We start from the raw sequence: 23,435 nt of genomic DNA, 5'->3' as shown, positions 1-23,435 counted from the left end.
GTCTTGCGAGTTTTTCGTCTTGCGATGCACGGTTTTCCATAGGAATGCATTGAAAATCAATTAATGCGTTCCTATGGAAACCGCCTTCCCCCGACCTCTTCTGGCGGGCGGCATTTTAAAATCCCCCGGGACAGCGGAGGACTTCTCCGCTGTCCGGGCGATTTAAAAGCCCCTGGGAAGGCAAGCAGGGGGGACAAAGACTTTTGCCCCCCGCCTGCCTTCAGAAGAGGTCCAGGACAGGCTTCGCGGACCTCTCTGCAAGCAGCGGGAGCGCTCCTTGCGGAGAGTTGCCAGCGCGCCCAGGCTTCGCGGCCCCGCCGCCCGGCTTCGGGACATCGTTCCGATGCCAGGCGGCGGGGGGAGGCTTTCTCGCCCTGCCGCCCGGCATCGGGACGATGCCCCGAAGCCGGGCGGCGGGGGGAGGCGTTCCTGCCCCGCCGCCCGGCATCGGGACGATGCCCCGAAGCCGGGCGGCGGGGGGAGGCGTTCCCGCCCCGCCGCTCAGCTTCGGGACATCGTTCCGATGCCGGGCGGCGGGGGGAGACTTTCCCGCCCCGCCGCTCGGCTTTGGGACATCGTTCCGATGCCGGGCGGCGGGGGGAGGCGTTCCCGCCTCGCCGCCCGGCATCGGGGCATCCTTCCGAAGCCCGGCGGCGGGAGGAGGTGTCCCCGCCCCGCCGCCAGGCTTCGGAGGAGGTCCGAGGACAGCGGGGAAGACGAGCTGCGCTTCCCCACTGTCCCGGAGATTTCCCTATGGGCTGTCGTCTTGCGAAGCAAGCCCATAGGGAAATTCGTCTTGCGAAGTGCCTCCAAAACGGAAAACCCTTTCGTCTAGCGGGTTTTCCGTTTTGCGAGGCGTTCGTCTTGTGGGGCACCACTGTATAGCATTTTATAGAGGCATAAATAACTGTAAATATGAAAAGAGGCAAAGTATTCTCTAATTTTTTTTCTCGGTTATATGCATTTTCTTTTTTTCTTTGTATTTTCTTTTGTTGTAAATATGTATGTTTTCTGATTTGTACTTAATAAAAATATATATATTTTTTAAAAAAAAATATTGCAACTCCAATTTTGACCACGTGAAGATCTTGGGATGCCTGGTTGTCATCTGACATCTCCCTCTGGGTGGCCTCCCCAGCTTTCTTAAGCAGAAGAGCTTACCTATTGCATTTCACCAAGGAGTACATGGTTCATTTTATCCCTACGACAAGCCTGTGAGGTAGGGTTAAGAGGCAAGTGACTCACCCCGTGGCCTTCCTGACCAAATGGGGACTTGAACTCTGATCTCCTAGGTCCCAGTCTGACACACTCTAACCACGACACCAAACTGGCTTCCCACCCTTCTTCTGTTTAGATCAAGTAGGCAAACAATATATGCAGAAAGCGAAGTATCACTTAGAGAAGGATCTAAAAATATTTCCCTTGACGCCTGAATGTGTTTTGCTCTGTAAAACGCTATTGTAAACTGCTTTGAGATCCCCGCCCCGCCCCCCGAAACATAGAGTGGCAAAATATATGAAGAATAATACTGCCTAGAAAAGAAAGTTGGGGAACTGGCGGAAATGACTGGCAGAATCCGAGACCAGGGAGAAGAGTTGGTGGAAGAAGATTGGAAAAAATTTAAAGATTATTTACAGAAATATTGTAAAATTAATGAATGCTAGAAAATGATGGAATGATGTTATATGGCTTTAGCAGAAATGTGATAAGGAACTATGTACAAATAGATTGTTAATGTAAAGGGGAAAAATAAGGATAGAACATGTTAATATAAATGACAGGAAACAAAGGAAGATGGAAAGGAATTGCTGAAACAGTTATTTGAAGTGGAATACAAAAATGGGAGGAGGGAGGAGGTCACTGAAACAAGGGAATGAAAGATATGATTATGAAATTATCGGAGGTGTTTTTAATTGTTTTGTTTGTTTTGTTAATTTAAAGTTTTGTGTAGTGTTTTTGTCTTTGTGATGTATTGTATTCTAATGTTTAATTTTTTTTCTTTTTTGTATTTTCTTTATTTCTTTTTTTATGTAATCTTTAAACTGTTAATAAATATTATTATTTTTTAAAAAAAGAAAGAAAAGAAAGTTGGTATAGAAATCAGTAAATGGTACGTACAGTGGTACCTCAGGTTAAGAACTTAATTCGTTCTGGACGTCTGTTCTTAACCTGAAACTGTTCTTAACCCGAAGCACCACTTTAGCTAATGGGGCCTCCTGCTGCCACCGCACAAATTCTGTTCTCATCTTGAAGCAAAGTTCTTAATCTGAGGTACTATTTCTGGGTTAGCGGAGTCTGTAACCTGAAGCGTATGTAACCCGAGGTACAGTGCTCCGGTGGCGCGGCAGCAGCAGGAGGCCCCATTAGCTAAAGTGGTGCTTCAGGTTAAGAACAGTTTCAGGTTAAGTACGGACCTCCGGAACGAATTAAGTACTTAACCCGAGGTACCACTGTATATGAAAAAGTAAGAGCTGTTCAACAGTGAGATGGTCTCCCTCAGGAGGTTGTTTATTCTCCTTCCTTGGAAGTTTTTAAGCCGAGTTTGGATGCATTAGCTGAGCAGGGGGTTGGACTAGATCAGGGGTCAGAAAACCTTTTCAGCAGGGGGCCGGTCCAATGTCCCTCAGACCTTGTGGTGGGCCGGACTATATTTTTTGGGGGGAAATGAACACATTCCTATGCCCCACAAATATCCCAGAGATGCATTTTAAATAAAAGGACTCATTCTACTCATGTAAAAACACGCTGATTCCTGGACCATTTGTGGGCCGGATTGAGAAGGCGATTGGGCCAGATCCGGCCCCCGGGCCTTAGTTTGCCTACCTATGGACTAGATCAGTGTTCCCCAACCTTGCGCCTCCTGCTGTTTTTGGACTACAATTCCCATCATCCTTGACCACTGGTCTTGCTAGCGAGGGATGATGGGAGTTGTAGTCCAAAAACAGCTGGAGGCCCAAGGTTGGGGAACACTGGACTAGATGACCCTAGAATAGGAAATCACAGAATGGCAGCGTTGGAGGGGACCCCAAAGGTCATCGAGGCCCACCCCCTGCGACGCAGGAACGCCATGCAGGACTTGCATTGCAGGAATGCAACAAACAAACAAGCACATCTCTTTCCCTTGAAGTTTCCAACCTTATACTGCAGGGAAGCCTCTTCTGCGGGAGAGGAGTCGTGGGGGGCAGGATCTCTCTTGGGTGGGTCGCCCTCCGCCCCCAAGAGCAGGGCCGGGTCGTCCTTGCAGGAGGCCGGGCTGGCTTCTCCCGGGTCCTCTCCCGCGTCCGCCTTGAGCTGCCTGACCAGCTGCACTAAATTGGCCAGCTGCAAGTTGGGACGGAGGATCCTCTGCTGGGTGGCTTCCCTGCACTGAGGGCAGGAAGGGCCCGCGCCGGATTCTGCCCAGTACTGGACGAGGCAGGCTCGGCAGAAGCTGTGGCCGCAGTCGATGGTCGCCGGGCTCGCGAAGTAATCCAGGCAGATGGAGCAAGTCGCTTCCTGGCGGAGCCCTTGCAAGGGATCTCCGGACGCCATTGCTGCTGCCGCTGCTGCTGCCGCCGCCGCCTCCTTCCTTCCAGCCTTTGAACAATTTTAGGACTTTAGGGAAAGGGTGTTTCCTTTCCTGGAAATGCCTCCGGGCAGGGGCGGATCCAGCTGAGCTCAGCTGCAAGAGCTGGAATGTGGGGAGAGAACTGGATGCATGTGAAAGTTCTTAGTCCAGTCCCCAAGTATTTTGCAAGCGAAGAAGTGACTCAGAAACTTGTCGCCGATTTTATTTATTTATTTTAAATCGTCTTTATTAATTTAAAATACCATCTTACGAATATATTACAAATGATTACAACAGAGCTAAACATGGAAATGAAAAAGAAAAAAGATAAAGAAAATAATAATAATAATAATAAATTAACAGGAAGTAAAGAATATCAGTTATAACATATCTCATCCAATAAAATTTTCTGTAAGAAACTTCCAGTCATCCTCATTGTGCTTTTTCTGTTGTCTTAATTCTATCGCACAGTTTGTGATGTAGCTTTTTCTACACAATTCTCTGAAATATTTATTCCATTTGTTTATCATACACAAGTATAATACATTTCTGCAAGGATAATATCATTGCCGCCAATTTAATAATCCGATTTTACAAAATGGCGCGTCTAGTTGCCCGCTCCCCCTCCCCCCTCACTTTATCTTGGAAAGTGACCTTCTCCCATGCATGCACATCCCAGCAGATTTCCTGTAGCCCAAGTGCATTGCAGCGGGTTGGGCTAGATGACCCTCAGGTCCCTTCCAGCTCTACAGTTCTATGAGTCTTGGATCCCAAGTGGCAAGTTCCATCTCTGCCTTTGTCTGCCTATGAATCGGACAGCTGAGCGGCATCATTCACGGCAGCTTCCTTCTCCTTTCCTCTCCTCCATCCAGGCGATTTTGGTCCATCCATTTCCCTGTGTTAAACCTGAAGCCCCATGCCTTATATAAAAAGGTTTTCATGTGCAGCTTGTGGGGTGGGGGTGGTTTGAATGCCATCTTTGCTGTGTGCCCCCCCCCCAAACAAAGCCTGGGGTTTTTAGGTGTCTTTAAGATTGGGACACAACCTTGATGGCAGAAAGTGAAGAGGAATTAAAGAACCTTTTAATGAGGGTGAAAGAGGAGAGCGCAAAACATGGTCTGAAGCTCAACATCAAAAAAACTAAGATCATGGCCACTGCAAATAGAAGGGGAAGAAATGGAGGCAGTGAGAGATTCTACTTTCTTGGGCTCCATGATCACTGCAGATGGTGACAGCAGTCCCGAAATTAAGAGACGCCTGCTTCTTGGGAGAAAAGCAATGACAAACCTAGACAGCATCTTGAAAAGCAGAAACATCACCTTGCCAACAAGGTAAAGCTATGGTTCTCCCAGTAGTGATGTATGGAAGTGAGAGCTGGACCATAAAGAAGGCTGATTGCCAAAGAATTGATGCTTTTTAATTATGGTACTGGAGGAGACTCTTGAGAGTCCCATGGACTGCAAGAAGATCAAACCTATCCATTTTTAAGGAAATCAGCGCTGAGTGCTCACTGAAAGGACAGATCGTGAAGCTGAGGCTCCAATACTTTGGCCACCTCATGAGAAGAGAAGACTCCCTGGAAAAGACCCTGATGTTGGGAAAGATGGAGGGCACAAGGAGAAGGGGACGACAGAGGACGAGATGGTTGGGCAGTGTTCTTAAAGTTACGAACATGAGTTTGACCAAACTGCGGGAGGCAGTGGAAGACAGGAGGGCCTGGCGTGCTCTGGTCCATGGGGTCACGAAGAGGCGGACACGACTAAACAACTGTTTTATGTCTCTCTCCCACCCCCTACTCCCCCCAGCTCTGAGGGCAGAAGTGAAGCCTGCTGCGGAAATCAGCCTTAAAACAACAGAACACACGGATGGGTGTGTTAATCTGGCTGGCTCAAAATCACTTCCTTTATAGGTATATTAGCAAGCATGTGTTTAAAAAATGCATCTCGTCTGCTTTGGCTCAAAGTCGTTCTCTCAAGGGAGAGACAACGCAGACTGAGGAACGCAGATGTGAGGCCATGTGCGTACCCCAAGGGCACGATGGGGTGAGCTCCCGTTGCTCGGTCCCTGCTCCTGCCAACCTAGCAGTTCGAAAGCACACCAAAAAGTGCAAGTAGATAAATAGGTATTGCTCCGACAGGAAGGTGAACGGCGTTTCCGTGCGCTGCTCTGGTTCGCCAGAAGTGGCTTGGTCATGCTGGCCACATGACCTGGAAGCTGTAAGCCGGCTCCCTCGGCCAATAAAGAGAGATGAGTGCCGCAACCCCAGAGTCGGTCACGACTGGACCTAATGGTCAGGGGTCCCTTTACCTTTATCTAACCACTAGGCGGTGCTACTGCACATATTTCATGCAGGCGCAGTTTTGCTCTGAAGGCCTGAGCTGCTGCTTTAGCGGCCCGTTCTCTGTTTTATTATAAACCAGTATTTCAAAACCCCAGTTCTTGACTTCCATTCCTATTGTAATAAATCTCGCTCTGCACACTTTGCCCTAGTAGAGGCATGTTCTGTACACATAACTTGGCTGGAAAACGGCGTCACAAAATCTGGAGAAATGCCCGTTTCCAAGCATGGTTACTTACGTTTTTTATCAGAAAGTGTGAATTATGTAGCCCTGCGTTTAAAAGCAAATGGAATTCAATTTCTATTTCCCCATGAGCTTCCTAGTACAACTCCCTGATTTGTGAGTGATCTTGAGAAACCAGCACTGGATTCTTTTAAGAGGCAGAATGAGGTGGCAGGGAGAGGGGAGGAAAAAACCACCCTTATGTAAATGAATAAACTTTCTCCCCCATCAGAGCGCAATCCTGAAAAGAGGATATTCATAGAGGTGGCCCTTGTCTCCATACCAAGAAAGTGCAGAAGACAACAAATCAGAAGACAAACTTTATTTTCCCCATGGCTGTCAAACAGCAAGCAAATAACATTCAGGATTTCACACATCAGCAGAAGTAGCAAGCATCTTCACAAAGGGGAAGGTCTCCGTGTGTTTCTGAATTGAAGATTTATTTAAAGATGAACATGGAAATAGCTTTCAAATGTCTCCACATATATTGCATCATTGTATCTGTGCTAATCTTGGGAAGTGTGAACTAGGAACAGGACCGGATTTAGGTTTGACGAGGCCCTAAGCTACTGAAGGTAATGGGGCCCTTTCTATGTCCACATGTCCATTGTCAACAACAAATTGTTGCTGTTTTTTGTGTTGAATATATGCTATATGGTAATATATGGACCTAACAGGTATCTAAAGCCATCTGCACATAACAAAATATGTACATCATAGGAGCCTACAAAACACAAAACAATGTTGCTGTATGTACCATAGGTTCCATTTTATTTGTTTTTTATCTTATATTTTGGAAATGTACATCCAGTTTTTCACCTTTTAATTTTTTGGGGGGGCTGGGGCCCTAAGCTATAGCTTGTTTAGCTTATACGTAAGTCTGGCACTGACTAGGAAGTGTGAATGCAAACCTGATCAAACTCACAAAACACCAGACCTAGAAAGCTACAGGCCCCAAAACATACACTTGCAAGGGAGACAGTACCTCACGGATACAGACCTAAGCTTCATTTTCACGCTGCCTGCGTGAAAGGTCTCCCATGAGTAGAAAGGGCAAGTGGGGATTGCGTCACAAGATCCCTGGACATCTGCAGAGGGATGTCGGCATGAGAGCATCTATTCACCCATAGGCACTCTGTGCAAATAGGACCAACCCCAATTGCACAGTGGTCCCTATTTCTTGGAATGCCTTTCCACCTGTGAGCAGCCTGCAGTTGTACTTTTGCAACTATTAAGAGAGTGCTGGGTCTGGGTCTAACGGGTGAAGGGAGCAACAGATTTCTTCCTACATATCATAACCAGTGCAAGGAAACTCAAACTGTGCTAGATGCTTCTTTTCGCTTCAACATACTTCTGTCTTCTTCCCTCAAAAACTTACAAACAAAGAAGCAAGATAAGGGTGGCTTTCCTCTGTTTAGGGTCAAAAGATTGAGATGAAGTAGTGACAATGTTTAGACCTATTGATTTTCTCTCCTCTCACCTTTGCCGCTGCATCAATGTATTATAGCTTCTTTTTAATATTTTGGGGAACTGCCAATCACCTTTCCAGTAACTTGAATCCGTTGGTTTGGGACTGACCCAGAAACTCCAGCGGGTGCAGAATGCCGCAGCAAGACTCCTTATGGGGTCCTCGCTGCGGGATCACATTCACCCGGTGCTATGCCAGCTGCACTGGCTCCCAGTGGAGTACAGAATCAGGTTTAAGCTGCTGGTTTTAACTTTTAAAGCCCTATACGGCCTAGGACCCTCGTACCCACGGGACCCCCTCTCCTGGTATGTCCCATGGAGGACCTTACAGTCTTCAAACAAAAACACCTTGGAGGTCCCGGGCCACAGAGAGGTTAGGCTAGCCTCAACTAGAGCCAGGGCTTTTTCGGCTGTGACTTCGATCTGGTGGAACACTCTGTCACAAGAGACTAGGGCCTTGCGGGACTTGACATCTTTCCGCAGGGCCTGCAAGACAGAGCTGTTCCACCAGGCCTTTGGCCAAGGGACAGTCTGACCCCCTCCTTTGGTAATCCTCACAGAACTCTAGCCCAATGGTTGCCAGTAATTTGATTTGAACTGATTTTATAATGAATTGATTTTAGAATGCTGTATTATTTTACTGTTGTTAGCAGCTCTGAGCCTGGCTTCGGCTGGCGAGGGCGGAATATAAATTATTATTATTATTATTATTATTATTATTATTATTATTAACAATAACAATAATTTATTTCAAAGCACAGCCACCAAAGGAATCCTTGAAATCTGCAATTTGTTTGTTTGTTTGTTTGCTTTTGCCAATGAAGGGTCCTAAAACCTTGGGAACTGGAAGTCGTGCCTGAAAGCTGTTTAGCCCCTTTGCCTAGCTGTTACACAACGTTATAAGAAAAACTGCTCCTCTGTCCTTTATGAGGTATCCAGGAGCCCATATAGAGTCCTTCTAATGTTCCCTATTGGTAGGAGAAAATAACAGAGGCCAACCAGAGAAGCAAAGCAGCTAGTAAGCCTGATCTTTATTGATCTGTTGCAACAGGGTCCCCACTCACCACACGCAGGAGGGAGGAGAACCCCGAACAACGGTGTGCAAACCCCTATATAGCCTTTTGAAATTGCCCATCCTGTAGCCCAAAACACCCCCAAAACATCATGCATACATCACAGAAGGAGGCGGTCTCCAGCAGAAATCCTGCCTGTCAGGATATCAGTGATAATGGTTACTGACTGCATTACCTGGGCAGCCTGGCCATTGTTTTCTGATGGTTAATGCTTTAGTTCCTGACTCCAACTCACAGGCTCACCCTATTCATATACGCCCTTTAAGACAGGATTTGTAAGCAAAAACACAATGGGGAAGGCTTTCCCTATCTTCCCCCCTTACTGCAGAGGAATATTTGAGGTCACTGGGAGAGTCAAAATGGCTTCAGGATTGCTCTCCTGTACTATTTCAGACACATGGTTCATATATTTAGTGTGGGAGTCATAAAGCCAAGGCAGAGGCTTGTAAATACTGCAGGGTGCCCCCTGACCTCGGCTGACCAGCACTCTGTGCCTTACAATGTATTAGGATGTATTGACCTTAAATGGAGTTGTTTCCTCTGGGCAGTGAAGACCCTATATGGTGATGGGTGTAATAAAAGCCTTGACCGGATGAGGTAACGTAAGACACTGGCAGAACGGCCATGCAGGCAGAGGGGAACAAAGGATAATAAAATCGGAGGAGAGTAGCCGAAGGAGCTGCTTTTACCATCCATGAAAATACTCGCTGCCTCTTTGTGTTTTTTTTCTATGCTAAGCACCATCTAATGACGGCAGGACTCCGTCAATTTAGATATGTGTGCATTTATGAGTATTTATTCTACTTTTGAGACCTTAAAATTCTTATAACAGCAATCACTGAGAAGGTTCCAGAATGCCGCCTACTTAGGGTGGGGGGTTTTGGTGGGGGGTTTTCCCTGCTCATCACCCCCCCCAAAAAATTCAACACTTTAGAGTGACTCCCAAACCCAAGAGGAAGAAGGGGCGGATCTTCTCCCCGAAGAATGACCCTGCAAAGAAAGTGAAGAGACATTCGTTGGCGTCGGCATCAAAAAATTCCACTAGACCCCCTTCGTAATCCAGGGAAACCCGGATCTTCCTGGGCAGTTGCCTTACGGTCACGGAGACTGGCTCAGGACAGCTCAAAGCCACGAGCTGAAAAGGCGAGGACTCGCCAAACTGCTTCTTCAGAGCCCAAACCCCCTCATTCGGATTAAGCCTAAACGGACCCTTCCTCCTGACTGAGTCTTTGGCAACACCCAGAGCCCACATGGCTTGGTCTACCGTCTCAATCTCCACCTCCCAGCAAGGCCTTCCTGAGGTGAATCCCTCGCGGCCCAGCACAAAGGGCATCCAGTCAAATCTCTCCTGGTTGTCGGGCAGATCCTGCTTCTTTGCTGCCCTTCTCACACTCTTCAGGTCCTCAGAGACGAGGAGCTTTGGGGACGCAGTTTCCGGATCCAGGGTCACACTCACTGCGTGACAGACAGACAGACAGACAGACAGAGAGGACGGATTATGGTAGACACCATGCCAGTCTGATCTGCATTGAATCTGATTTATTTTACATGTGGAATCGTTTTGATTGTTGAGGTTATTTTCTTTTACCTCAAGATGTTTCACAGGTGAATAAACAGGTAAGGGGTTATGTACTGAGTTGAATAGGATTCAGAATGCAGCAGTCTGATTGGTCCTAGAACAATAGGATTCAGAATGCAGCAGTCTGATTGGTCCTAGAACAATAGGATTCAGAATGCAGCAGTCTGATTGGTCCATAGGAGCCACCCAATCCAGCTCCAGGTGAAAGTGAATCCGCAACCTGATTGGCCTACAGGAGAATCCCGGAATTAGCCAATCACGTGGGGCCCAAATAATGTATATAAAGCAGATATTCTGGGGGAACTTCCTTTCCTCCTCACCACTATGAGCTGAATAAAGAGCATGAAATCCACTCTCGACTCCAAGTATATTTCATAAGGTTAAGAGCTTGTCTGCTGATTTGAAGTGGGGCAGAGTTGAGTTCACACCTCACAATCTTAGGCTCTACCCCACTCCTGTCTTCATGAACATGCCAACCCTTCTACAAACCCCTCAGATCAACCCCAACCAGCCCCTAGCCTAGACACTTTCGACTGATTTTCCCAAAAGGTTGGCCCAGTCAGTTGCAAAATGTCATCTGATCATCACATCGTTGAACAAGGGGCTTTTGTCCACGTCCCATGTTGTCCTTCTTATTTGAATGATGTATTTTGTGGTTTTATATTTTGATTTTTTATTCTGTGTACCACCCTGAGACCTCCGGGTAGTCTATAAATTCAATAAATGTTGTTGTTGTTGTTGTTGTTGTTGTTGTTGTTGTTGTTGTTGATAACAACAACAACAACAACCCAATCCCCTCAAAAGTTTCCCATTTCAATGTGGGGTACATGCTTTAAAGATAATTTACCTTTGTTCAGGGCTTGAGTCAGAGAATCTGTTAAGAAGAAGAAAGAGTAACAAATTTAAATATCACCATTGGGGAAAAAACACAACCCTCTCAAACCAAGTGGAATTTTGCGGGGATTGCTGGAAGGTTTCCCCTCAGAGTAACTATTTATTCAGCAATTGTCCTGTTTTGCTTGCAGAAAGCTTATGCAGTTGTTAAGACTACCTCTAGTTTTTATTGGGAGTGGCAATGAACATCCGTCTTTCATGGCTTTTGGGGTGTATAGAAGCCTTCCCCATTCGCCAGTCATTCATTCTGCAACTACCACAAGTTATAGAATTGTAGAGTTGGAAGGGACATCTAGTCCAACCCCCTGCAATGCAGGAATCTTTTGCCCAACATGGGACTCAAACGCACAATCCTAAGATTAAGAGTCTCACGCTCTACTGACTGAGCAATGGCAGTTATTTTTAAGTGGGTTTCTTACACCAGAACAACAGAGCACTTGAATCCTCTGCAAAGGCGTCAGTATATTGCAAAGCAATTCCACTGCATACCAGAACTTTATGTTAGCCCATTTACAGCAGATTGCACTACACAAACAAATCAGGATAACAGCTTGCAGTCATTTAACCACCCTCATTTTAAAAAATCTGAACAAAGGCTCAATAAAGATCAGATGCAATCTGACCTCCATGGAAGCTTTGTTCATGAAAATTAGGAGGAATGTTCGATTCATAGGTCATCTGGAGGACTCTTGATGCAAAAACCAAAAATTCTGCTTTGTGATTGACAGTCTGGAGCAGGCATCCCCAAACTCAGCCCTCCAGCTGTTTTGGGACTACAGTTCCCATCATCCCTGACCACAGGTCCTGTTAGCTAGGGTTGATGGGAGTTGTAGGCCAAAAACATCTGGATGGCCGAGTTTGGGGACGCCTGGTCTAGAGGTACCTAGTGTGGTATAATAATAATAATAATAATAATAATAATAATAATAATAATAATAATAATTATTATTTATTCCCCAGCCACTCCGGGCAGCTTCCAACAAAACACTAAAATAAAATAACCAATTAAACATTAAAAGCTTCCCTAAACAGAGCTGCCTTCAGATGTCTTCTAAAAATTTGGTAGTTGTTTTTCTCTTTGACATCTAGTGGGAGGGCGTTCCACAGGGCGGGTGCCACTACCGAGAAGGCCCTCTGCCTGGTTCCCTGTAACTTGGCCTCTCGCAGTGAGGGAACCACCAGAAGGCCCTCGGAGCTGGACCTCAGTGTCTGGGCTGAACGATGGGGGTGGAGATGCTCCTTCAGGTATACTGGGCCAAGGCCATTTAGGGCTTTAAAGGTCAGCACCAACACTTTGAATTGTGTTCGGAAACGTACTGGGAGCCAGTGTAGGTATAATGGTTAGATTGTAGGTCTGGGATCCCCACTCAGCCATGAGGCTCACTGGGAGACCTTGGGTCAGTCGTTGTCTCATAGTCTGGCCTACCTCACAGGGCTGTTGTGAGGATGAATCCTGGCCACCTTTGTTCAGTGCTTGCTGAGCTGCTTCAGTCAAGCACTACCCCCTTCAACACTACCCTTGTTCAGACTGAAGGGGAGTAAAAGATCCGTACTGATAGAGAGAAAAATTTAAGCCATGGAGAAGCAAAGCACAGCAGCAGGCTTTTTTCTTTTTCTTTTTGATACAGCATTCCTGCTTCTTAAAAGAACCAACAATAGGGAAGGGACAGGATAAGGTTTCTTACTTTCCTTGAACCCAGCCTGGAACTGGTGCATACTCTGAGACCTCCATTTCCCTCCTTAAGGTACCCAAATTACCTTGAGAGCTCTCCAAAGCCTTTTCTAAAGCAGAGTTTTTCTGTGACGCAAACCTGAGCGCCTCTTCCATCTTCGGAGAAAGGTCCGTCATGTGCCCTACTGAGTTCTTCTCATGCCTGGAAGGGAATATGGTCAGGGAATAAGGAAGAGATATACATTCGTTCTGGAGGTCTGTTCTTAACCTGAAACTGTTCTTAACCTAAAGCACCACTTTAGCTAACGGGGCCTCCTGCTGCCGCCACGCTGCCGGAGCACGATTTCTGTTCTCATCCTGAAGCAAAGTTCTTAACCCGAGGTAATATTTCTGGGTTAGCGGAGTCTGTAACCTGAAGCGTATGTAACCCGAGGTACCACTGTATAGATATATACAGTGCATCCCCCCCCCTAAAAAAATGTTTAGGGGTACAGTGGTACCTCAGGTTACAGACACTTCGGGTTATGTATTTTTGGGTTGCGCACCACGCTGAACCCAGAAGTACCGGAACGGGTTACTTCCAGGTTTCGGTACTTGTGCATGTGCAGAAGCACTAAATTGCGCTTTGCGCATGCACAGAAGCAGAGTCGTGACCCGCGCGTGCGCAGACGTGGCACTGCGGGTTGTGAACGTGCCTCCCACACAGATCATGTTTGCAACCCGAGCTTCCACTGTACTCTCACTTTCCTACTCATATTGAAATTCTGCCTGTCAATGAGGCCAAACTTAGATTCACAAAATTTTTAGGGGCATGCGTCCCCCTGGTACCCCCAGAAAAAAAGCACAGGATATAGATCTATTTAATGAACAGTTGACTGTACGGAGCAGGTTTTCTAACCCTATTCCCCAGATATCTGGGGCAGAAGCTGAAAGAGAAAGGGGAACCCCCCCCCAAGTTCATAAATAGCACTAGCTTTCTCATGCACTCCTATGGGGCTGAGACTCTACTACCTGAAAAGCAGGGGAAGCAGAAAAGGATGTGATGGAAGAGCCACTGTGGTGTTTGCCCTCCTATGTGTGTGACATCATACTAAGTTCATAGGGAAAGGGTTAACTAATTGTAAAATGACTAACCAATGGGAACCCAGGGGGCAGAGTTAACTGTGTATAAGTTTTAAGCACAGAGGTTTTTAGAGAGTTAAGAGTTATTGAGAAGACAGTCTGGAGTTAAAAGAGACAGAGAAGAGAAGTTTGTGGGTTAAACAGTTGAGATAATCAGTCAGAAGGTATTAGGAAGGTATAGGCCAGTAAAGAAACGAAAGTTAAGATACTGACAGGAATATTATCTGAGAAACCATAAACTTGTTAATGTTTTTAAAATGAACTTGTTTTTTTGGTTCACTTTTAACAACTGACTGGACTCAGTGTTTTACCAGAGATTAACTTTCTTGGGCTCCGTGATCACTGCAGATGGTGACAGCAGTCGCAAAATTAAAAGACACCTGCTTCTTGGGAGAAAAGCAATGACAAACCTAGACAGCATCTTAAAAAGCAGAGACATCACCTTGCCGACAAAGGTCCGTATAGTTAAAGCTATGGTTCTCCCAGTAGTGATATATGGAAGTGAGAGCTGGACCATAAAGAAGGCTGATCGCCAAAGAATTGATGCTTTTGAATTATGGTGTTGGAGGAGACTCTTGAGAGTCCCATGGACTGCAAGAAGATCAAACCTATCCATTCTGAAGGAAATCAGCCCTGAGTGCTCACTGGAAGGATAGATCGTGAAGCTGAGGCTCCAATACTTTGACCACCTCATGAGAAGAGAAGACTCCCTGGGAAAGACCCTGATGTTGGGAAAGATGGAGGGCACAAGGAGAAGGGGACGACAGAGGATGAGAGGGTTGGGCTGTGCTCTTGAAGCTACCAGCATGAATTTGACCAAACTGCAGGAGGCAGTGGAAGACAGGAGTGCCTGGTGTGCTCTGGTCCATGGGGTCACAAAGAGTCGGACACAACTAAATGACTAAACAACAACAACAACAAACTGGTTGGTGGCAGCGGGGAAGCGGGCACAGTGGTGGCACAGGGATCAATACACTGTTAAACGTCCGGGGACCCTGTGTGATCGCCAAAGCCACATACCTGCTCAAAGTACTTCTGATGTCCTGAAATAGAGAGGGGGGGGGGGAGAGAGGTGTCAGTTGCACAAGACAAAACAAGCACTGGGCTCCTTTTCGTGCCAAGGAAATTCCTTTGCCCTTTCCATTCCTTGACTGCGTAAAACAGAAGGCTTGTGCCTTCTTTCTGCCCACCTGGCACTTTTGTCCTGAGTCTCACCTGCAAGAAATCACTCGCAGGCTGCTGGCTCCTGTCCTCCATCTCCACAATCAGCTCACTGAGTTGCGAAATCTCCTCGGAGAATCTGGAGAGGTTCTCTTCCTGCCACCTCCCCATCTCTTTCTCCACGTCTTCCAGCTGGCTGAGCCACAGGTTCAGTTTCTCCTCAAGGAACTCCTGCATCTTCTCAAAGGCAATTCTGATCTTCTGCTTCTCCATTTCTAACCCCGCCTACGGGAGGGAAGTGGGCGGAGTGGGGGAAATACAGAGAAATTTGGAAAGGGGCAAAGAGAGACGAGGAGCTTCAGTCAAAGGATGCTGACTGTTCATAATAAACCTCTTTGGTAAGCTGTAGATCAGTGTTTCCCAAACTGTTTTTCCCAAACTTGGGTCTCCAGCTGTTTTTGGACTACGACTCCCATCATCCCTCACTAGCAAGACCAGTGGTCAGGGTGATGGGAATTGTAGTCTGAAAACAGCTGGAGATGCCAGTCTGGGAAACACTGCTATAGATTAAGGAAATGGGGCATTTTGCCCAAGTAATCTAAGGTAAAAAGGTAAAGGAGCCCTGGACGGTTAAGTCCAGTCAGAGGTGACTATGGGGTTGCGGCACTCATCTTGCTTGCAGGCTGAGGGAGCCAGTGTTTGTCTACAGACAGCATGTGGCCAGCATGACTAAACCAGTTCTGGCGCAATGGATCACCGTGATGGAAACCAGAGCACACAGATACGCCGTTTACCTTCCCACCGCAGCGGTACCTAGTTATCTACTTGCACTGGTGTGCTTTCAAACTGCTAGGTTGGCAGCAGCTGGGACAGAGCAACGGGAGCTCACTCCGTTGCAGGGATTCGAACTGCCGACCTTCTGATCGGCAAGCCCAAGAGGCTCAGTGGTTTAGACCACAGAGCCACTTACATCCCGCCCAGATTTCTAAACACATTCTAACAGGTACAAACAGGTACCGTCCCCTGTGGAAGTTTATTACTCATCCTACGGTTCATTCCATTCATCAGTCCTCCAACGGCAACTGTGTTCTGGGCAATCAACAAGGTGCCACTTTGGGGAGTCAACACACAGGTGATTTGAATGTGTGTGTAAACAGGGATGCGTATGTGACAAATCTGTTTCCTGTCCATGTTCTTGAAAAGCGACAAGCAGCAGCTCAGCTGGGCATTCTGGAAAGCAATCAAAGGGCTCCACCCTGTACATCCTAGTCTAAGGAGTCCATAGCCTCCACAGAACAACACCAATACAGGCCAACAAACAGGAGGCTATTTCTCTTTAGTGACAGGGTGACCTGGGGAGTCCAAATGCATGATCCGCAAGAACAAATACCTACCACACACTCCTGCCTCCTCAACTCTTCGGCTAATTTCTGCTCCACAAGTTTCTCTCTCTCATCCATCAGAGACTCTAGGCGGGCCTTGATTTGTTCCTTAAAAATATATATAAGAGTTTTGCGACATTCACCCTCCTACAGAGGGTGGTGAATCCAGCACAAGATATTACGGACTGTCCCATGAATCCGCTGGATGAAATAGCAGAAGAACATTGCCTCAGGAGAGTGAGGGAAATTCTCAGGGATGATTCACACCCTGGCCGTCACTTTCTTGATCTCCTGCCCTCAGGCAGAAGATATAGAAGCAGGATTAGTCCTGCCAACAGGGTAAAGAACAGCTTCTATCCGTGGGCTGTTAGGCTGCTGAATGAAAAGATCACAACAGGGCAACTGACTTTTGGGTTTGGTGGGTGTGTGTGTCAGTAAATGAGGGGATTTAAGACTAAGAGAGCTGAGTGGGGGGGGGGGTTGCTCGTGTAATCTCACTGTATACAAGTTGTACAAGTGACAATAAAGTATTTCAATTTCAGTTATTCAGAGGTCAGTCCACCTGATGCCCAGGGGAAAAAAATACACGTCTGATCAGAGAACGATGGGCTAGGGGAGAATCATAGCATCATAGAATTGTAGAGTTGGGAGGGGCCATAAGGATCATCTAGTCCAACCCCCTGCAATGCAGGAATCTTTTGCTCCACATGGGGCTCGAACACATGACTCCGAGATTAAGTGTCTCATGCCAACTGAGCTATCCTCAAAGTAGCTAACTTTTTGCCCTCCGGATGTGGCTAAACTCATTTGGCCATGCTGGCTGGGGCTGGCGAGAGTAGGGCTGTGTACACACACACACACACACACACACACACACACACACTAGATTCAAAGCACATTTCCTTCCAAAAGGATTTTGGGAACTGTAGTTTGTGAAGGGTGCTGGGAATTGTAGTTCGCACGGTTCCCAGGATTCTTTGGGTGAAGTGGTGTGATTTAAGTCTATGGTGTGTACACACAGCCTTGGGAGTCTGACAACATCTGGAAGATATCACATTAGCTAACCCTGGTATTTTATGATTTATGATTTTATGGCTTTTTTATTTATAGCCATTTGCGGGGGAGGGTTTTTTTTGTTTTGCTTCCAGCTATTTATTTTGTGCTTTTATTCTGTATTTTTTATATTTTGAACTGCCCTGAGATCTTTGAGGGAAGGTCGGTATATAAATTTAATTAATTATTAATAATAATAACAATAATGGTTAACGTATTTATTATTTATTGCATTTATATTCCACCTTCTTTTCCAAAGGAACTCTAGCTGGCATACGTGGTTCTCCCCATCCTCCTCATTTAATCCTCACAACAGCCCTGTGATACCTCAGGCTAGGCTGAGAGACAGTGACCGGCCCAAGGTCACCCAATGAGTTTCACAAGCCAGTGGGAATTTGAACCCTGGCCCTGCTCCAACACTCTAAACCAATACACCACACAGGTGGTTCTGCCTTACTGGAAACTACAATTTCTTCTGCAAACCTTAGCTCCCCACTTTCACCCATCCTCCCCTTCCCATTTATGCCCTCCCCATTCCTCCCAAAAGCAGCTCTTAAGGTTTTTGGGGAATCCCCTCACCATCTTCATGAGGGCGAGTTTTACCCACAAATTGGCAGCCCAGGGACCTTGGCTCAAATCAGGACCATAGAATGGGGTGCAGAAGATTTGTTTTTTGTCTTTGCTCCCTGCTATAATCCTAAACTGGAGCTGGGTTCCTATTCTGGCATTCTGCATAGCTAAAAAAAAAAAAAAAGGTCAAATCGAAACCAATTTCCAACTCACACCCCAGCCTTCAAAGGCAGAGCCTTTGAATGATTCACATCATTTGGGCCACCAAGAGGCACACACCACAAACACGCCACGATCACTGGTTTCTCTGGTTGCCCCCCCTCCAAGCATCACTGGGATCCCCTTTCTCTCCCCCCCCCCCCCCCGCTTAGAAAGCGAGTGTCTTTGTTGTTGAGTCGTTTAGTCGTGTCCGACTCTTCGTGACCCCATGGACCAGAGCACGCCAGGCACTTCTGTCTTCCACTGCCTCCCGCAGTTTGGTCAGACTCATGTTTGTAGCTTCGAGAACACTGTCCAACCATCTCGTCCTCTAGTCCCCTTCTCCTTGTGCCCTCCATCTTTCCCAACATCAGGGTCTTTTCCAGGGAGTCTTCTCTTCTCATGAGGTGGCCAAAGTATTGGAGCCTCAGCTTCACGACCTGTCCTTCCAGTGAGCACTCAGGGCTGATTTCCTTAAGAACGGATGCGTTTGATCTTCTTGCAGTCCATGGGACTCTCCAGAGTCTCCTCCAGCACCATAGTTCAAAAGAATAATTCAAAAGAGTGTCTTAGTAGGCAGCCAGAAAGCAAATCTCCAACGGCCCTGCCCTCTTCCTTGGAAGGCCCCCTGTGCCCAGGTTATTTCGGGGAAGGGGAATTAAAAGGCTTGGCAGCTGGAAATCAGTGCTACAGGGCATCCTACCATTTTTAAAAGACATTTTTTAAAAAATTAGGAGGCACAGGGCCCTGTGGGCTGCGGGTGCCAACAGACAGCTTAGGAAACCCATACATTTGTCTGCCTGGAGAGACAATGGAGCATGCCTGGAGAATCAGTCACAATGCCTGCTGCAGCTACAGAGACCAGTGACTCATAGCGGTCCGCTGCCTCCCGTGTTGTTTTTGCTGCGTTTGCAGCATGGACTTGACCTTTCTGCATGCGCAACCCTACCCAAAAAAGAAAACAGGAGAAGGTGCCCTCCACCCGAGCTTCCATACTGTCCCCCAGCCCACGCACTTGATGCCATATATCAGGCGCACGGCTCAGAGGCGTGCCATTTGACAGCGATTCGTTTGGGTTGCATCTTATATATTTCTGGCAATGCTTCCTTTTTATTGTCCATGTTTGATTTTTCACGCAATAGTTTCCTTTGTCCCACGACGTCGGTGTTTGACAATGCCAGTTTGCAATTTATATTTTTAAGGAATATCAACAACCTCAGATATGCGGATGACACAACCTTGATGGCAGAAAATGAGGAGGAATTAAAAAACCTTTTAATGAGGGTGAAAGAGGAGAGCGCAAAATATGGTCTGAAGCTCAACATCAAAAAAACTAGGATCATGGCCTCTGGTCCCAATCACCTCCTGGCAAACAGAAGGGGAAGAAATGGAGGCAGTGACAGATTTTACTTTCTTGGGCTCCATGATCACTGCAGATGGTGACAGTCACAAAAGTAAAAGACGCCTGCTTCTTGGGAGAAAAGCGATGATAAACCTAGACAGCATCTTAAAAATCAGAGACATCACCTTGCCGACAAAGGTCCGTATAGTTAAAGCTATGGTTCTCCCAGTAGTGATGTATGGAAGTGAGATCTGGACCATAAAGAAGGCTGATCGCCGAAGAATTGATGCTTTTGAATTATGGTGTTGGAGGAGACTCTTGAGAGTACCATGGACTGCAAGAAAATAAAACCGATCCATTCATAAGGAAATCAGCCCAGAGTGCTCACTGGAAGGACAGATCCTGAAGCTGAGGCTCCAGTACTTTGGCCACCTTGTGAGAAGAGAAGACTCCCTGGAAAAGACCCTCATGTTGGAAAAGATGGAGAAGGGGACGACAGAGGATGAGATGGTTGGACAGTGTTCTCGAAGCTACCAGCATGAGTCTGACCAAACTGCGGGAGGTAGTGGAAGACAGGAGTGCCTGGCGTGCTCTGGTCCATGGGGTCACGAAGAGTCGGACACGACTAAACGACTACAGTGCGCGCAAGTAGTGAGCCTCGTTGCGCCGTGCGTAAAAGCGCGTGGCGCCCGTCCCGGCAGATACCCACCCACCGCCGTGACTTCCCTACCTTGTACTCTTGGGACGCCTCTTCCATGGGACACACGCGGTGCTCTCGGTGCTCCTTGGACCTGTCGCACACCACGCAGATGGGCGCTTCGTCGTCCTTGCAGAAGAGCTTCAGCGGCTCCTGGTGCGCTTGGCACATCCGCCCCTGCCCCGCGCCTGATGCGCGCCTTCCTCCCCCTTCGCCCTCCTGGAGTTTCTTGAGCAGCTCCGCGACGTTGGCCAGTTGCCGGTTGGGCTTGAAGTTCCTGGGCTGCACGGCTTCTTTGCACTCCGGGCAGCAGGAGGGAGAGTCGGGGCCGGATCCTTCCCAGAGACCCGCCAGGCAGGCGCGGCAAAAGTTGTGCCCGCAGTCCAGAGTCACCGGGTCTCGGAAGTAGTCCTGGCAGACGGAGCACGTCGCTTCAGCGAAGAGCCCTTCCACGGCAGCCATCGCTGCGTCTCCCCGGAGAGCCCTAAGAGACACCCTCTTTTTAAGTTTCGTTTCTCCTTTCCGAGACTGCCTGGGCGTTTCCTTGCGGGTTGATCCCTGGGGAAAAGCAGAGGAGGATCCTGCGAGAATAAACCGCACCGTGGAAGCTGGAGGAGCCGCTTTCAGAGCAGAAGCAACTTAAAAATAAATAGAGAGAGCCTTAAATTATCAATGACTTCCCTTCTTCTCTTTCCACGTTTCATTTTGCATAACCTAAATCCCTGCATATTTTACATTAAACTAAACCATCCAGCATGCCATTATTTCATCCACCAAAACTTACTTACACTGTTGAATTTATCTTAATGCTGCCCACGTTTTCAAGTGTACACAATTCCCCCCATATAGTCAATAAACATTTCCCCATCTTCTTTGAACGTATGTTCTTCTTGTGCTCTTATTCTATATGTTAGGTCCACAAGCCTTTCTTATTTTACTTATTTATTATACCACCTTAGCCTTCCAAGGATCAAAAGGTGGTGTACATGCTTCTCTTCCTCCCCATTTCATCTCCACAACAACCCTGTGAGGTAGGCTAGGCTAAGAGATGGCAGCTGACCAGCGATCCCCTTGATCATTTTGACGGTTCTTTTCTGAACTCTCCCCCCCCTTTCCTTTGACCTTGGTTATTATGCGACGTTTATTATAAATAAATATATGAAAAAAACTTACTCTATTTTAATATATTATATTATATTGTATTGTATTATTATTATTATATTATTGTTAATTTTATATATATATGATGGGAATTATCTGTGGGATTTGAGTGTAGGTATGTTGTAGGTATGTTGTATGTATGTAGGTATGTTGTATGAAATGTATGTTTGTATGTGTATTAATGTTGAATTAGTTTAACAATAAAAAATTATAATAATAAAAAAAGAAAGAAAGGCTGCAATGTTTGGGACTTTTTAGAGGAAAGGCACTCAAAGAGGTAGCATCAGAGATCTTTATAAAGTTTCCGAGCACAATTCAAAGTTGGTGCTGACCTTTAAAGCTCTAACCAGCCTCGGCCCAGTATATCTGAAGGAGCGTCTCCACCCCCATCGTTCTGCCCGGACGCTGAGGTCCAGCTCTGAGGTCCTTCTGGCGGTTCCCCCACTGTGAGAAGCAAAGTTACAGGGAACCAGGCAGAGGGCCTTCTCGGTGGTGGCGCCCTCCGTGTGGAACGCCCTCCCACCAGATGTCAAGGAAATAAACAACTATCAGACTTTTAGAAGACTACTGAAGGCAGCCCTGTTTAGGGAAGCTTTTAATACTGGATGAATCAATGTATTTTAGTATTCTGTTGGAAGCTGCCCAGAGTGGCTGGGAAAACCCAGCCAGATGGGCGGAGTATAAATAATAAATTATCAATTAATTACTACTACTACTACTGCTGTAGGAAGCTGGACTAGATGGGCCATTGGCCTGATCCAGGAGCCTCTTCTTATGTTCTTAAAACAAAAGTAGAATGGAATAAGCCAGAACTAAGCATATTAGAACAAATTTCCATACCGAAATCAAACACTATAAATTAATATTGCAAGGTTCCAAGTAACATGGTGGAGCCAGAGGCAATGAAGGGCATACAGCCCTCTAATTCTAATTTTGTCCCTATCTTCTTCTTCTTTTATATAATAACTTTAATTAAATTTTCTGCTTTATAATTTCAAATAAACATTTTACAAACTTCAAAATATCCAGTGACTTCCCTTCTTTTCTTTCCATGGTTCATTTTACATATCCAAATCCCTGCATATTTTACTATAACCATTCAAATCAATTTTCCACTTTTACATCCATCAAGAATTATTTGTTGAATTTATCTTAATGCTGCCCGCATTTTCAGCTGTACACAGTTATTTTCCATATATTCAATAAACATTTTCCAATCTTCTTTAAATGTATGTTCTTCTTGCCCTCTTGTTTTGTCCCTATCTTCTATCTAACATGTTGATAGCTGGGAAATATTTTTAATTTATTTACATTTATACAGTGTACATTGTATTTTAAAATATTAGGATGCTAAGTTACATAGAAGTTAGAACATGTTAGGAAACTTGTTTTCAAATTGTTTTACAACTAGATGGGCTGGAGGAAGTTAGAAGGAAATTGTTATTTACTTTGATAGCTTTGTCCATGATTAGTTTACACAATTCTTTATTTATCTTGTTTCCTTATCTTGTTTCTTTAAATTGTTGCTTTTAACTGTGTTTACCAATATTTTATGTTTCATTCTTTTTGTAAACCATTCTAAGATCTCTGCTTAAAGAATCACATGGTGCATAATTTTTATGAAATAAATAAAATGAATAAATACCCAGAAGTGGCTAAAAGCGCCTCCAGACAGTCACTACGTATTTTGTGGTACGTTTGCACCAGAAATTTAGGTTTTAACATTGAAAGCAGGGGTCAGCAACCTTTTTCTGCCATGTGCCGGTCCACCGTTCCTCATGTGGTGGACCAGACTATATTTTGAAGAAAAAAAATAATGAACAAATTCCTATGCCCCACAAATAACCCAGAGATGCATTTTAAATAAAAGCATGCATTCTACTCATATAAAAACACCAAGCAGGCCCCACAAATAACCTAGAGATGCATTTTTAATAAAAGGACACATTCTACTCA

General features: G+C 46.1%; 2 protein-coding genes across 3 annotated transcripts in view; one reads left to right on the top strand and one right to left on the bottom strand.

The window, feature by feature from the left end:
• The window catches only part of LOC309336315 (uncharacterized protein), a 29,455-nt gene extending 8,632 nt beyond the window's left edge, over positions 1-20,823 (bottom strand). The window contains exons 1-8 of the mRNA XM_081851937.1: positions 20,352-20,823; positions 16,471-16,566; positions 15,131-15,361; positions 14,936-14,958; positions 12,880-12,995; positions 11,075-11,101; positions 9,576-10,103; positions 3,136-3,584 (exon numbers count right to left, since the gene is read on the bottom strand). Of these exons, the coding sequence (XP_081708063.1) occupies positions 3,136-3,584; positions 9,576-10,103; positions 11,075-11,101; positions 12,880-12,995; positions 14,936-14,958; positions 15,131-15,361; positions 16,471-16,566; positions 20,352-20,780 (1,899 nt within the window). The 5' untranslated portion in view covers positions 20,781-20,823. The remainder of the gene's footprint in view (positions 1-3,135; positions 3,585-9,575; positions 10,104-11,074; positions 11,102-12,879; positions 12,996-14,935; positions 14,959-15,130; positions 15,362-16,470; positions 16,567-20,351) is intronic.
• The window catches only part of LOC309336976 (zinc finger protein RFP-like), a 194,479-nt gene that overhangs the window by 47,017 nt on the left and 124,027 nt on the right, over positions 1-23,435 (top strand). The window lies entirely within an intron of this gene.

Source organism: Podarcis erhardii (genome assembly GCF_964252035.2).
Source record: "Podarcis erhardii genome assembly, chromosome: 2".
Classification (NCBI taxonomy): domain Eukaryota; kingdom Metazoa; phylum Chordata; class Lepidosauria; order Squamata; family Lacertidae; genus Podarcis; species Podarcis erhardii.
The sequence above is the reverse complement of the archived record's forward strand: the minus strand, read 5'-3'. Positions and strand labels throughout refer to the sequence as shown.